At 37.9% G+C, this 14,772-nt stretch overlaps 1 protein-coding gene and 1 pseudogene across 1 annotated transcript; both read left to right on the forward strand.

The window, feature by feature from the left end:
• The first annotated feature begins 800 nt into the window (after positions 1–800).
• Positions 801–4,484, forward strand: LOC136174806 (olfactory receptor 5W2-like). Its single transcript, XM_065945021.1, has 2 exons — positions 801–813; positions 3,553–4,484. The coding sequence occupies exons 1-2, from the start codon at positions 801–803 to the stop codon at positions 4,482–4,484; spliced, it is 945 nt and encodes a 314-aa protein (XP_065801093.1).
• Positions 4,485–12,362: 7,878 nt separating this feature from the next.
• Positions 12,363–13,331, forward strand: LOC136175597 (olfactory receptor-like protein OLF2; annotated as a pseudogene).
• Positions 13,332–14,772: the final 1,441 nt, after the last annotated feature.

Genomic DNA, 14,772 nt, shown 5'->3' on the forward strand with positions numbered 1-14,772 from the left:
AAAATTAATTTGGATAGGAGTAGAATTAGGGGATTGAGAACAATTGTACATACACCATATGTGTAACAGAGAAGTAAATAATGATAGAAAAACACTTTTGAAACATAATCAGTTTCTTGATTCTGTGAGTGTGTATGTGTGTGTGTGTGCATGCTCAGTCATGTCCAACTCTTTGCAACCCCTGGGACTGTAGCCCGCCAGGCTCCTCTGTCCATGGAATTTTCCAGGCAAGAATACTGGAGTGGGATGCCATTTCCTCCTCTGGGGGTCTTCCTGACCCAGGGATCAAACATATGTCTCCTGAGACTCCTGCATTGGTAGTTGGATTCTTTACCACTGAGCCACCTGGGAACCCTTCTTAATTTTAGTGGAAAATTATTAGCAATTATATTGTGGTTTGAGATTTGCCTCAATGATATCTCCACAGGTTACAGGTGGCATTTTAGTGTTGAGCTCCTCATAGGCAAGAATGACAATGACATATACAAAGGCATTTTTAAAAATTGACATTAAGAATCACTTTTACAAAATTATATAGGTACTACATTTATGGATTTTAGCATAAATAATTTCTCAGATTTATAAGGAAAAAATTAGAAAAACAAACAAACAAAAAAACTGAAAAGAACTGAGAAAACACCCAAACTGATAAGAAATCCTGTGTATTTCACAAATGAGAATTCAGATGAAACAGAAAATTAGTTATGATCAGTATTTAATTTCAGCCCATTAACATTTAGGTCATCTTATCTTATTGTGGCTTTATTGCCATTGCCTTAATACCACTGATTCACATAAGAATGAAATTCTTAAGCATTAACCTCTTGCTTATTTGTTATCTTGTTGAGTATTTGTTCAATTTTTTTATTTTTTTGCTCACTTTTTTTGTTTGTTTTTTATTTCTTACTATTGATTAAAGTTCGTATATTTGGATACAAGTTCTTTGTCATATGTACAAGGTTTCTAAATATTTTAAATATTTTCTTCATATATTATGGAAACATTTCTCTTTATATTAGCTCACACTGCTTCATCCTTGGTGGTGGTGGTTTAGTCACTAAGTCATTTACAACCCTTGGGACCCCATGGACTGTAGCTTGCCAGGCTCCTCTGTCCATGGGATTTTCCAGACAAGAGTACTGGAGTGGGTTGCCATTTCCTTCTCCAGGGATCTTCCCAACCCAGGAATCAAACCCGGGTCTCCTGGCAGATTCTTTACCAAACTGAGCTATGAGGGAAGCCCCCCTTTTGCTAGATTAATTTAGTAACAATATTGATGTATACAAGGTCATCCTGTGTTAAATTTGTCCCTGAATTCATGAGGCAACATGCAGAAGCAGAAACATAATTAATGACGGTTGTACAGTGACAATACCCAGAGGCAGTGGCCCAGGGATTTAAGTCCCAAAGTACCTGGTAAAATAAAATGCTATCTGCTTACTGCTCAGCTACCTAAAACCAGCTCATCTCAGGTAAGTTTTGAGGTCCTGATTTAAAGAACATAGGACAGAAATATTCCCATTTGGAGAAAAATCAATTTATAAATAAAACATTTTATACCTGTTTACTCAGTTGAATACATTCTGTAATTTAATGTTCAGGAACAATATTTTCTTCTCAGAGCTGGCAGATTCTGTGCTTGTTAAAATCCATAATATAACTATTAAATTAATTTATTTTGATTCTGGTTTATAGGAAAGATATTACTCCTTTTATAATCAGAGTAGCATATAGGTGAATTTAAAGGGGGCTTGGTGGGTTTGTTCTCTTTTATTTAAAATATAATGTACGAGTGAATTTAAAAATTAAACTGTGCACATTCATCTTAATGTGAAGCCCCATAGCTACTAAGGTCAAAAGAAAGAATTCCTTACGCACACACTGTTCTCATATACATCGGAGACATGTAATCTGCATGCAAATGTATGACAGACACATAATGCATACATACTAGACAGAGAAACCTATGTATCGCAGAGGCATTTATTGTCCCTAAACCTATTTCCACTCTTATAATACAAAAGTCCATTAAAATCCAAAGGGATGCAATAGTAGGTGTTAGATTCTGTGGTTTTCACTTCATTTTAGCATTTTTCTTTGTTCAAGAGACTCCTCCTTTGGCAGCAGAAACTCTATAAATAGATAATAAGTCGTGTGGCAAAGCAGTGACAGATTTTTAGAGAAGGTTTCAATGTTACTTATTTCATGTCTCACTAAACACTAAAGACTAGGATCAATAGCAATTATTTTCATTGTTATCAGTGTATGGTGTACTAAGAGATTGTAAAACTAACAATTAATATTTTAAATTATGTTTTATGTGCCATATGATGATGAAAATAAATGCTTGTATCCAAGGAGCTTTTCCAGCATAGTAAGTGGTCAGCCATATGCTTTCAGCCTGCTGTCTCTAGCATCAGTGTTTTTTCCACACCGCCTTGGCAATGTAACGAGATGTCAATTCATCTAAATATCCTTCTCAATACAAAGATACAGTGCTCAGAGAAATTAAAGAGCTTATGGCAGTAGTTAAGTTAGGAACAACATCTAGAAATAGAAGTTTCTCAGCTATCTATCTCGGATATTTTTTATTTTTATCAGGTAGATAGCAATACCTCCTTAAAGAAGGCCCACTGACTTAGTCATTTTCTGAGTGTATGCTCTGTCGCTAAGTCCTGTCTCACTCCTTGCGACCTCACGAACTGCAGCTCACCAGGCTTCTTCTCCATGGGATAAGAATCTTGCCTGGAAAATCCCGTAGACACGGAGCCTGGAGGGCTGCAGTCCATGAGGACGCAACGAGTCAAACAGAGTTTAGCATCAGGGAACGCATTCGGGCACACACTCAGAAAATGACTTTATCAACGGGCATTCTTTAAAGAGGTATTGCTTTCAATCTGATAATAATAAAAATAGCCGAGCTAGGCAGTTGAGAAACTTCTGTGTAAATCCAGATGTAATTCCTGAGGTATGTTACTGTCCATGTTGTTGCTGTGCCGTCACTAAGTCATTCTGACTCTTTGTGACCCCGTGGACTGCCGCACTCTAGGCCTCCTTGTCCTTCACTGTCTCTTAGAGTTTGTTCAAATCTACGTCAGCTGAGTTGTTGATGCTATCGAACCATCGCATCTTCTGCTGCCTCTTCTTTTGCCTTCAGTCTTTCCCAGCAATAGGATCTTTTCTAATGAGTTGGTTCTTTGCAACAGGTGGCCAAAGTATTGGAGCTTCAGCTTCAGCATCAGTCGGTCCTTCCAATGAATAAGCAGGGCCGATTTCCTCTAGGATTGACTGGTTGCTGTCATGAGCTCTTCAGTTTCTCTGAGCGCTACCTTCCTTGTATCAAGAAGGATATTTGGATGAACTGATATTTCATCACATCTTCAAAATAGTGTGCAAAAAACACTGATGTTAGAAACACCAGGCTGAACATATTTTGAAAAGACCATTGCAGAAATAAATTGTGTTCTTCCCTGCAGATATTTTGTGAATGCCCCGAAGTGGTTCCCTTATGTGTGTCATTTTCTTGTTCATTTCCTCTAAAGTTTAGACAAGAAGACAGAAGAATGAAAAGAGGAAATTGCTCATCCTTAACTGAGTTCACATTGTGGGGAATTACGGATAAGCCTGAAGTTAAGATGATCTTATTTATCATGTTTTTTATTATCTATCTCATTAACCTTTTGGCAAATCTCGGAATGATTATTTTAATTAGGATGGATCCCCAGCTTCACACACCCATGTACTTCTTCCTCAGCCACCTCTCCTTCTGTGACCTCTGCTATTCCACAGCCATTGGCCCCAAGATGCTGGTGGACCTTTTAGCCAAAAAGAGATCAATCTCCTTCTATGGCTGTGCTCTGCAATTTTTGGTCTTCTCTAGCTTTATAGATTGTGAGTGTCTCCTGCTGGCAGTGATGGCCTATGACCGGTACAAGGCCATCAGCAGCCCCTTGCTCTACGCGGTCAGCATGTCCAGCAGGCTGTGCTCCCTGCTCATGGCGGGGGTTTACCTGCTGGGAATGACAGATACTTTGATACACACGGTATTAGCATTCCGCTTATGCTTTTGTGGGTCAAATGTGATTAACCACTTTTTTTGTGACTTACCTCCACTTCTCTCCCTTTCCTGCTCTGATATACGGGTCAATGAATTGGCATTATTCATTTTTTTTGGCTGTGTTGAACTGACCTCCATTTCAGGAGTCCTTGTCTCTTATTGTTATATCATCCTATCAGTCTTGAAGATCCACTCTGCTGAAGGGAGGTTCAAAGCTTTCTCCACCTGCGCCTCCCACCTAACTGCTGTGGCAATTTTCCAGGGAACTGTATTTTTCATGTATTTCAGGCCGAGTTCATCCTACTCTCTAGATGAAGACAAAACGTCCTCGTTGTTTTACACCCTCGTGATTCCCACGTTAAACCCTCTGATTTACAGCCTAAGGAACAAGGATGTGAAACAGGCCCTGGAAAAACTGAAACTTTAAATATGATTTTAAAGGTTTATATTTCACACACTCTTATAGTCACAAGTACACACATATTGTGGTTTTTGTTTTTATAAACTTATACTGCGTGATGCAAGAGAAACAAAGTTGTCTTAAATAGTCCAGATGACAATTTGTTGTTATTAAGTCTAAGTTTTAGAAATATTTAAGTTCTGAAATATTGCATGCTTCATGTATCAAGAATTTGCATATGGCTCTTTCCCTTTGATGAAAACTTTCCAGAATTTTCTACGTTTTTCAAGTTTTGCTGACTTATGTTTTTGTTTGAATAATATTTCAGCTACCTTAAGAATTATTGTATTTCCTCAGAAATCTTCGAGTCTCTTTATGTTCTATGGCATATACTGTACTTTCTATACTAATGAATATAAGCTAATGCTAATAAAAATCATTAATTGATTAAATAGCTATATAACTTATAAGAAATCTGAAAATCATTATGAAAGAAAAAAATGAGGATTTTAAATCCAAGATGAAATCTAAAACTAGTGTATCTTTTGATCGATATATTCAGTCTTAGATCTAATAATTATTCTATTTGAGAGATAAAATGATAGTGGGCAGAGGATCTGACAACTAGATGGGTCTTGAGAGGGACAAGACTGTGTCTTTTAGAATTCAAGAAGCTTTGTTTACCACATATGGAAGAACCATAAATATATTATGCTGACTAAAATAGGCAGACAGATAAAGGTAAATACTATAGAGTTTCACATATATGTTGAATCTTAAAAGTTCAAACTCATAGAATTAGAGAGTAGATGGATCGCTTTTTCCAGGGTCTCAAAGGTGGGCAAAATCAGTAATAATGACCAAGCTTACTATTATTCAGTGAATAAGTTCTGGAGATCCAATGTATATGACAACTCTAGGTACTAATTCTGTGTTATAAACTTGAAATTTGCCAGGAGAGTAGATCTTAATGGTCCTCATTATACACATACTCAAAATGTTAACTGTATAAATTAATGAATCATTTATTAACCATACTGTGGTGACCATTTCACAATAAATCAGAGCTTCATTTTCAATACCTTATATGTACTATTTGTCAATTTTAACTGAATACAGCTTGGATAAAAGGAAGGAAAGAAGGACAGGACATTAGTATCGTTATAAACACCAAAGGACAGGACATTAGTATCGTGCATCATCATGCTGTCATTATTGTTGTTCAGTCGCTCAGTTGTGTCTGACCCTTTGCAGCCCCATGGTCTGTAGCACACCAGACCTCCCTGTCCCTCACCATCTCCCAGAGTTTGCACAAGTTCACATTCATGGCATCAGTGACGCCATCCAGCCATCTCATCCTCTGATGCCCTCTTTTCCTTCTGCTCTCAATTTTCTCCAACATCAGGGACTTTTCCAGTGAGTCATCTGTTCGCATCAGGTGGCCAAAATACTGGAGTTTCAGCTTCAGCATCAGTCCTTCCAATGAACACCCAGGACTGATCTCCTTTAGCATGAACGGGTTGGATCTCCTTGCAGTCCAAGGGACTCTCAAGAGTCTTCTCCAACACCATAGTTCAAAAGCACTCAACTTTCTTCACAGTCCAACTCTCACATCCATACATGACCACTGGAAAAACCATAGCCTTGACTAGACAGACCTTTGCTGGTAAAGTAATGTCTCTACTTTTTAATATGCTGTCTAGGTTGATCATAACTTTCCTTCCATGGAGTAAGTGTCTTTTAATTTCGTGGCTGCAGTCACCATCTGCAGTGATTTTGGAGCCCAAATAAAATATAGTCAGCCACTGTTTCCACTGTTTCCCCATCTATTTGCCATGAAGTAATGGGACCAAATGCCATGATCTTAGTTTACTGAGTGTTGACCTTTTTGTTTTTGTTTCTTGAAGGCTAGAGCTAAATCTTTTTGTTGAGAAAGTGTGGATGTTGTCATATATTTGAACAACCTTACAAGACTGAAAGACATTCTTAATTATCTATTAAAATTATAAAGCTAAAAGCCACTGATGTTTTAGGTTTTCAAACTGCCCTATAAAATTTTCTTATGTGAAAACATTCTAGATATAAGTAAAGTCTAAAAAATGCCTCTGTTACTCAGGCAGGCCTTTGTTCAACATTATGGCATTTTAGGCAAAGATCACACAGTGAATAAAAACCTACAGAAAATTCTTGATTCAGATAAAAGCTTCAAATCTATCTCTAATGTATTTCATTGATTTGCCCAAACTCTTTTGGAATTGCTGCTTATGAGCAAAAATGTGGCAGAAAAACATTGAAGTGTATTAAATTCAAAGCAAAATAGAGTGTCAATAGATTGCTATGAAAAACTGACTTTCACCTACATGATGTAAATTTATTATAGTATCTAAAGACTAATTTCATCTAAAATGGGACCATTTTATTAGATATACTTTGTGGTATAAAAATGAAAAAAATTAAGCCCATTAAATGGAAGGCCAACAATGGAATCTACTGACTGATTCTGCCTTTCTGAGAATTTGCATGGCTGAATAACGAATTATGGGAAAATTACTTTAAGAATCAATAACTAAAATAAAAAAAATACACAAGAATGTATATGGACCAGATGGCTTCACAGCTGAATTCTACCAAAAATTTAGAGAAGAGCTAACACCTATCTTACTCAAACTCTTCCAGAAAATTGCAGAAGAAGGTAAACTTCCAAACTCATTCTATGAGGCCACCATCACCCTAATTCCAAAACCAGACAAAGATGCCACAAAAAAAGAAAACTACAGGCCAATATCACTGATGAACATAGATGCAAAAATCCTTAACAAAATTCTAGCAAACAGAATCCAACAACATATTAAAAAAATCATACACCATGACCAAGTGGGCTTTATCCCAGGAATGCAAGGATTCTTTAATATCCGCAAATCAATCAACGAAATACACCACATTAACATATTGAAAGATAAAAACCATATGATTATCTCAATAGATGCAGAGAAAGCCTTTGACAAAATTCAACACTCATTTATGATTAAAACTCTCCAGAAAGCAGGAATAGAAGGGACATACCTCAACATAATAAAAGCTATATATGACAAACCCACAGCAAGCATCACCCTCAATGGTGAAAAATTGAAAGCATTTCCTCTGAAATCAGGAACAAGACAAGGATGCCCACTCTCACCACTACTATTCAACATAGTGTTGGAAGTTTTGGCCACAGCAATCAGAGCAGAAAAAGACATAAAAGGAATCCAGATAGGAAAAGAAGAAGTGAAACTCTCGCTGTTTGCAGATGACATGATCCTCTACATAGAAAACCCTAAAGACTCTTCCAGAAAATTACTAGAGCTAATCAATGAATATAGTAAAGTTGCAGGATATAAAATTAACACACAGAAATCCCTTGCATTCCTATACACTAACAATGAAAAAACAGAAAGAGGAATTAAGGAAACAATACCATTCACCATTGCAACAAAAAGAATAAAATACTTAGGAGTATATCTACCTAAAGAAAGAAAAGACCTATACATAGAAAACTATAAAACACTGATGAAAGAAATCAAAGAGGACACAAACAGATGGAGAAACATACCGTGCTCATGGATTGGAAGAATCAATATTATCAAAATGGCTATTCTACCCAAAGCAATCTATAGATTCAATGCAATCCCTATCAAGTTACCAACGGTATTTTTCACAGAACTAGAACAAATAATTTCACAATTTGTATGGAAATACAAAAAACCTCGAATAGCCAAAGTAATCTTGAGAAAGAAGAATGGAACTGGAGGAATCAACCTGCCTGACTTCAGACTCTACTACAAAGCCACAGTCATCAAGACAGTATGGTACTGGCACAAAGACAGAAATATAGATCAATGGAATAGAATAGAAAGCCCAGAGATAAATCCACGAACCTATGGACACCTCATCTTTGACAAAGGAGGCAAGGATATACAATGGAAAAAAGACAATCTCTTTAACAAGTGGTGCTGGGAAAACTGGTCAACCACTTGTAAAAGAATGAAACTAGAACACTTTCTAACACCATACACAAAAATAAACTCAAAATGGATTAAAGATCTAAATGTAAGACCAGAAACTATAAAACTCCTAGAGGAGAACATAGGCAAAACACTCTCCGACATAAATCACAGCAAGATCTTCTATGACCCACCTCCCAGAATATTGGAAATAAAAGCAAAAATAAACAAATGGGACCTAATGAAAATTAAAAGCTTTTGCACAACAAAGGAAACTATAAGTAAGGTGAAAAGACAGCCCTCAGATTGGGAGAAAATAATAACAAATGAGGAAACAGACAAAGGATTAATCTCAAAAATATACAAGCAACTCCTGAAGCTCAATTCCAGAAAAATAAACGACCCAATCAAAAAATGGGCCAAAGAACTAAACAGACATTTCTCCAAAGAAGACATACAGATGGCTAACAAACACATGAAAAGATGCTCAACATCACTCATCATCAGAGAAATGCAAATCAAAACCACAATGAGGTACCATTACACGCCAGTCAGGATGGCTGCTATCCAAAAGTCTACAAGCAATAAATGCTGGAGAGGGTGTGGAGAAAAGGGAACCCTCTTACACTGTTGGTGGGAATGCAAACTAGTACAGCCACTATGGAAAACAGTGTGGAGATTTCTTAAAAAACTGGAAATAGAACTGCCATATGACCCAGCAATACCACTTCTAGGCATACACACTGAGGAATCCAGATCTGAAAGAGACACGTGCACCCCAATGTTCATTGCAGCACTGTTTATAATAGCCAGGACATGGAAGCAACCCAGATGCCCATCAGCAGATGAATGGATAAGGAAGCTGTGGTACATATACACCATGGAGTATTACTCAGCCGTTAAAAGGAATTCATTTGAATCAGTTCTAATGAGATGGATGAAACTGGAGCCCATTATACAGAGTGAAGTAAGCCAGAAAGATAAAGAACATTACAGTATACTAACACATATATACGGAATTTAGATAGATGGTGGCGATAACCCTATATGCAAAACAGAAAAAGTGACACAGAAGTACAGAACAGACTTTTGAACTCTGGGGGAGAACGTGAGGGTGGGATGTTTTGAAAAAACAGCATGTATATTATCTATGGTGAAACGGACCACCAGCCCAGGTGGGATACATGAGTCAGGTGCTCGGGCCTGGTGCACTGGGAGGACCCTGAGGAGTCGGGTGGAGAGGGAGGTGGGAGGGGGGATAGGGATGGGGAATACGTGTAACTGTATGGCTGATTCATGTCAATGTATGACAAAACCCACTGAAATGTTGTAAAGTGATTGGCCTCCAACTAATAAAATAATATTTAAAAAAAAATAAATTAAAAAAAAAAAAAAAAAAAAAAAGAATGTATAATAACTCCTCTATCTTGAGATTTTGCAAAATAAGAAGTCTACACTAAAGACTTTGGTGTGTTCTACCCTGTCTGCTTCGATCCTCATCACTATACTCCCCTTCTTACGTCACTTGTATCTCATATATCCACCAATGACTGATTTAAAAATGTCGTCATACAACTGCATTGTTATCAACGACAGTGTGTAGAAGGCTAATGTGGGTTTGTGTACTCAGTCACTGAGTTGTGTCCGACTCTTGTGGCACCATGAACTATATCCTGCCAGGCTCGTCTGTTCATGGACCTCTCCTGGTGAGAATACTGGAGTGGGTGGCCATTTCCTCCTCCAGGGGACCTTCCCCACCAAGGGGCTGAACTCGTGTCTCTGTGTCCCCTGCACTGACAGGCATATTCCTCACCACTGCGCCCTGGGAGCCCCGTCAGTGGACTTCTGCTGCAGTCACGTTCCTGCATCTTGATCCGTCATCCCTGCCCCTGAAATGTGTGTGTGCGCCTAGTTGCTCAGGCGTGTTTGATTCTTTGTGGCCCCGTGGAGCCCGCCAGGCCCCTCTATCCATGGAATTCTCTAGGCGAGAACACTGGAGTGACATGCCATTTCCTCCTCCAAGAGATCTTCCGTGTCTCCTGCATTGCAGGTGGATTGTTTATTTTCTGAGACATCAGAGAAGCCCCTGCCACTGAAATACTTAAGATCAAATATGACATAACAATCAAATGATAGATTTGAGTATATGTTCAGTGTAGAAAACATAGATATACATACGGGTCATTGGCTGTATAACTATATTTGTAAAAAAAAATAGTGATATGAATGTTCAACAATTCAATAAGCACAAAGTTCTGTGTTAAAGACAGAAACTGCAACTTTTCACCTCCCTGGATATCTCCCTCTTTAGAAATGTGCTATGAGCCATTTACCAATATTTATCATATCAGTATTTATCAATATGAATAACTTCAGATATACAGATGACACCACCCTTATGGCAGAAAGTGAAGAGCTAAAGAGCATCTTGATGAAAGTGAAAGAGGACAGTGAAAAAGTTGGCTTAAAGCTCAACAAGAAAACTAAGATCATGGCCCATCCAGTCCCATCACTTGATGGAAAATAGATGGGGAAACAGTGGCAGACTTTTTGGGGTTTGGGGACTCCAAAATCACTGCAGATGGTGACTGCAGCAATTTGAAAGATGCTTACTCCTTGGAAGGAAACTTATGACCAACCTAGACAGCATATTAAAAAGCAGAGACAACAAGTACACACATGAACATACATATAAACGTACACACAAACAGAAGCCTAGCTTCCCTGGTGGCTCAGATGGTAAAGCATCTGCTTGCAATGCGGGAGACCTGGGCTCGATCCCTGGGTCAGGAAGATCCCTTGTAGAAGGAAATGGCAACCCACTCCAGTACTCTTGCCTGAAAAATTCAACAGGCTGAGAAGCGTGGTAGTCTATAGTCCATGGGGTCACAAAGCATCAGACACAACTGAGCGAATTCACTTCATATCAAATATGTTTGTTACTTTTGTCCCATCTATTTTGAATGAACAAGCCAGGTTAAAATCTAAAGGGATGAAGCTGAAGTGTCTTGCTTCTGCTTGTTTCTAGAATTTTTCTTTATCTGGTCAAGAGACATGTCCTTTGGCACCAGACTGCTCCTGCACGTAAGTAATAATAATGTGGCAAAGCAGCAAAATATTTCTGGAGAACATTTTACTAAAATATATCTAATGCTCAATATTTACATTAAAGAGTAGAGCAGAGACAGTAATAACCATATTGTTCATTCTTCCAAAATCAGAGATAGTTAATTCTGCCATTATTTAATACACAATAATAAGTGAACTAGGCCCCCCCAGGTGGCTCAGGGGTAAGGAAGCCTCCTGTAGTTCAGGAGATGGGGGTTCGGTCCCTGATTTGGGGAGATGCACTGGAGAAGGAAATGGCAACCCGCTCCAGTGTCCTTGCCTGGTGAATCCTATGGACAGAAGAGCCTGGTAGGCTTCAACATTGAGTTGAAAGAGCCAGACAACGTCTTAGCGATTGAACAAGCAAACAAACAAATAAACACATTATGATTCTTAAGTACTCAAGAAGTATAATCACTTGTATTCATAGTTGGATAGGTATCTTTAAAATATAAGGTTGGATACTTCAACCTTGTCTTCAAGTGTTACTTTCATATTATGTTTGACATGCAATGAGCTTTCAGTAAGAACTGATTGCTGAGATAAAGCAGTGAAGGTTCCAACTAGTCACATACCTCATAGTTGACATCCAAATTTAGAGTCAGACTTTCTCAAAACTCCTATCCCACACTTAACCTTTTAAAATCAGACAGTGAGGAAATTTGTATGGGCTATTTTCTCATAATAAAATGCACTGAAATGAATTATATCTGGTTTACAGATAATACTTTGTCTCAAAAAGAGTGAAAACTTGGGTCTGTCATTGTCTCAGTCATTTCTGGAGCATTTCTACAAGAAGGATAAAGAAGAATGGATGGGGAAAGTTGCACTCTTTCTCTTGGGAATTAATAGTAGCCCTGTAATCAAAGTGACTCTATTTACCACATTTCTGGTTGTTTATCTCATTATTCCTCTTGCAAGTCTCAGTGTGATTGTTTTAGTTAGAACAGACTCCCAGCTGCACACACCCATGTAGTTTTTCCTCAGCCACCTCTCCTTCAATGACCTCTGCTATTCCACAGACACTGGACCCAGGATGCTGGCAGGCGTCCTCATCAAGAACAAATCTATCTCCTTCTATGGCTGTGCTCTGCAATTCCTGATCTCCTGTCCCTTGGCAGGTTCTGAGTGGCTACTGTTGGCAGTCATGGCCTGTGATCGGTATGTGGCTATTAGCAACCCCTTGCTTTATACAGTCAGGATGGCTGGCGAGGTGTGCTCACTGCTGATGGCTGGGGTGTATATGGTGGAAGTTATAGATGCTTTGATAAACAGAATATTAACCTTCCACTTATGCTTCTGTGGGTCAAATGAAATTAACCATTTCTTCTGTGACGTCCCTCCTCTCCTCTTGCTATCTTGCTCAGATACACAGGTCAGTGAGTTAGTCATATTTCTCATTTTGGGCTTCGCTGAACCAATTACCCTTTCAGGTCCTTTTGTGTCTTACTGTTACATCATACCAGCAGTGATAAAGGTCCACTTTGCTGAAGGGAGGTTCAAGGCTTTCTCCACCTGCACCTCCCACCTAACTGCTGTGGCAATTTTCTAGGGAACCCTGCTCTTCATGTATTTCAGGTCAAGTACTTCCTACTCTCTAGACGAAGACAAAATGACCTCCTTGTTTTATACCCTTGTGATTCCCATGTTAAATCTTCTGATTTACAGCCTACAGATCAAAGATGTGAAAGAGGCTCTGATGAAATGTGAAAATAAAAAATGGTTTCATGAAAATTTGCTCATATACACAATAATTTATGAAAATCAAAATTGGTTTGACTAATGTTGTGTGATTCCGTTTGTATTTATCCTATCTTCCAATCCTAGCAACATGTATGATTTCCTAAATGCCACAAGTTTCATTTTATATCTTAAACTTCTGTTTAATACTCCTTATTTGTGGAACATTCTCAGACTCTTCATTTTTCAAATTTGTGTTTCTTCAGCACTTATATGTGTTAATTTTTTTTAATTAATTTTCTGAAAATTAGTGTTTTCTAAGTTGCTGTTGCACTCTATGTGGGCTTACTTTCATGGTGACTCCATCTGCTTTTATACTAATGAATCTTGCCATATAATGGAAGTGATCAATGCCAATTAAGTAATTATTAAAACTATTTCTAACAGACTGTAATCATGACATAACATAAAAAGCCTTGCTGTTATTCAGTCACTGTGTCCAACTCTTTGCGACCCCATGCATTTAAGCACATCAGGCTTCCCTGTACACACACATAAGCATAACATCATTTTTATTTAAAAACTAAAAGTGAAATCGTGTAGGAAACTCCTAGTTATCCCTACGGAATATACATATGTTGAGATTTTTGATGTTTTTACAAAATCTTTGTTTCATGAATGTGTTTAATGGAGAGTGTTGGTGGTTGTGCGTCTGTGTAGGTGTGTGAGGGTGAACGGGTATGCATTTGTTTTCTAATGTAGTGAATGAAAACTAAGTGGCTAGGTAAGGACTGGTGAACTGGAAATTGCTTGCAGATCAGAGGCATTCACTATTTCTGAATAAGTACAATATGGGCATTAAGGTAGAGGGGGACCAAAGACATACTTCTCTAAAGGTCTATGTTCCATGTGCAATCAGGTCACTTGTATGAAATAGCAGGTGATACATTACATCATATCTGTTACTTATTCCTGAGAGACTAAGGGGTCACCACCCAGGGAGCAGACTCAGAGATGATTATATAATCTGGGTCAGGCAGGAGGCAGTGCTGAACCCTCCTGCAGACAGAACTGCATGCACCAAACTAGTCAGGAGTTCTGGGACAGGTACTGATATCCTTGTTGTTTCTTTGATTTATATTTGAGATTTCCTTATTTTTTAATGCTTTTTTGAAAGAAGGTATTTTATATAAACAAAGGAACATATGAAATAGTACACACATTTTTATTTTAGTTAGTTGTACAGCTTGTTTATTTTAAGTACATGTAACTAGGGAATAAAAAAGGAGCAAACATGCATTATGGAAATGGTCAGATGATTTTACTATTTTAAAAATTTACCTGTTATATTATACATTATATATAACATGTATAAAAGCTTTAAAGGAAAGTATTTTTGCTTAATTATGTCTTTCTAAGCAGATATACGAGTTAAGTCCTAGGGTTGAAAACCTGCACAGTGATTACTAGACCACTGTTCCAAAGCTCTTCTCTATCACTCAACTACATTCAACTCCTGTTTTTTAAATTCTCCTAGAACATAA

The sequence above is a fragment of the Muntiacus reevesi genome, chromosome 9, assembly GCF_963930625.1.
Source record: "Muntiacus reevesi chromosome 9, mMunRee1.1, whole genome shotgun sequence".
NCBI lineage: Eukaryota > Metazoa > Chordata > Mammalia > Artiodactyla > Cervidae > Muntiacus > Muntiacus reevesi.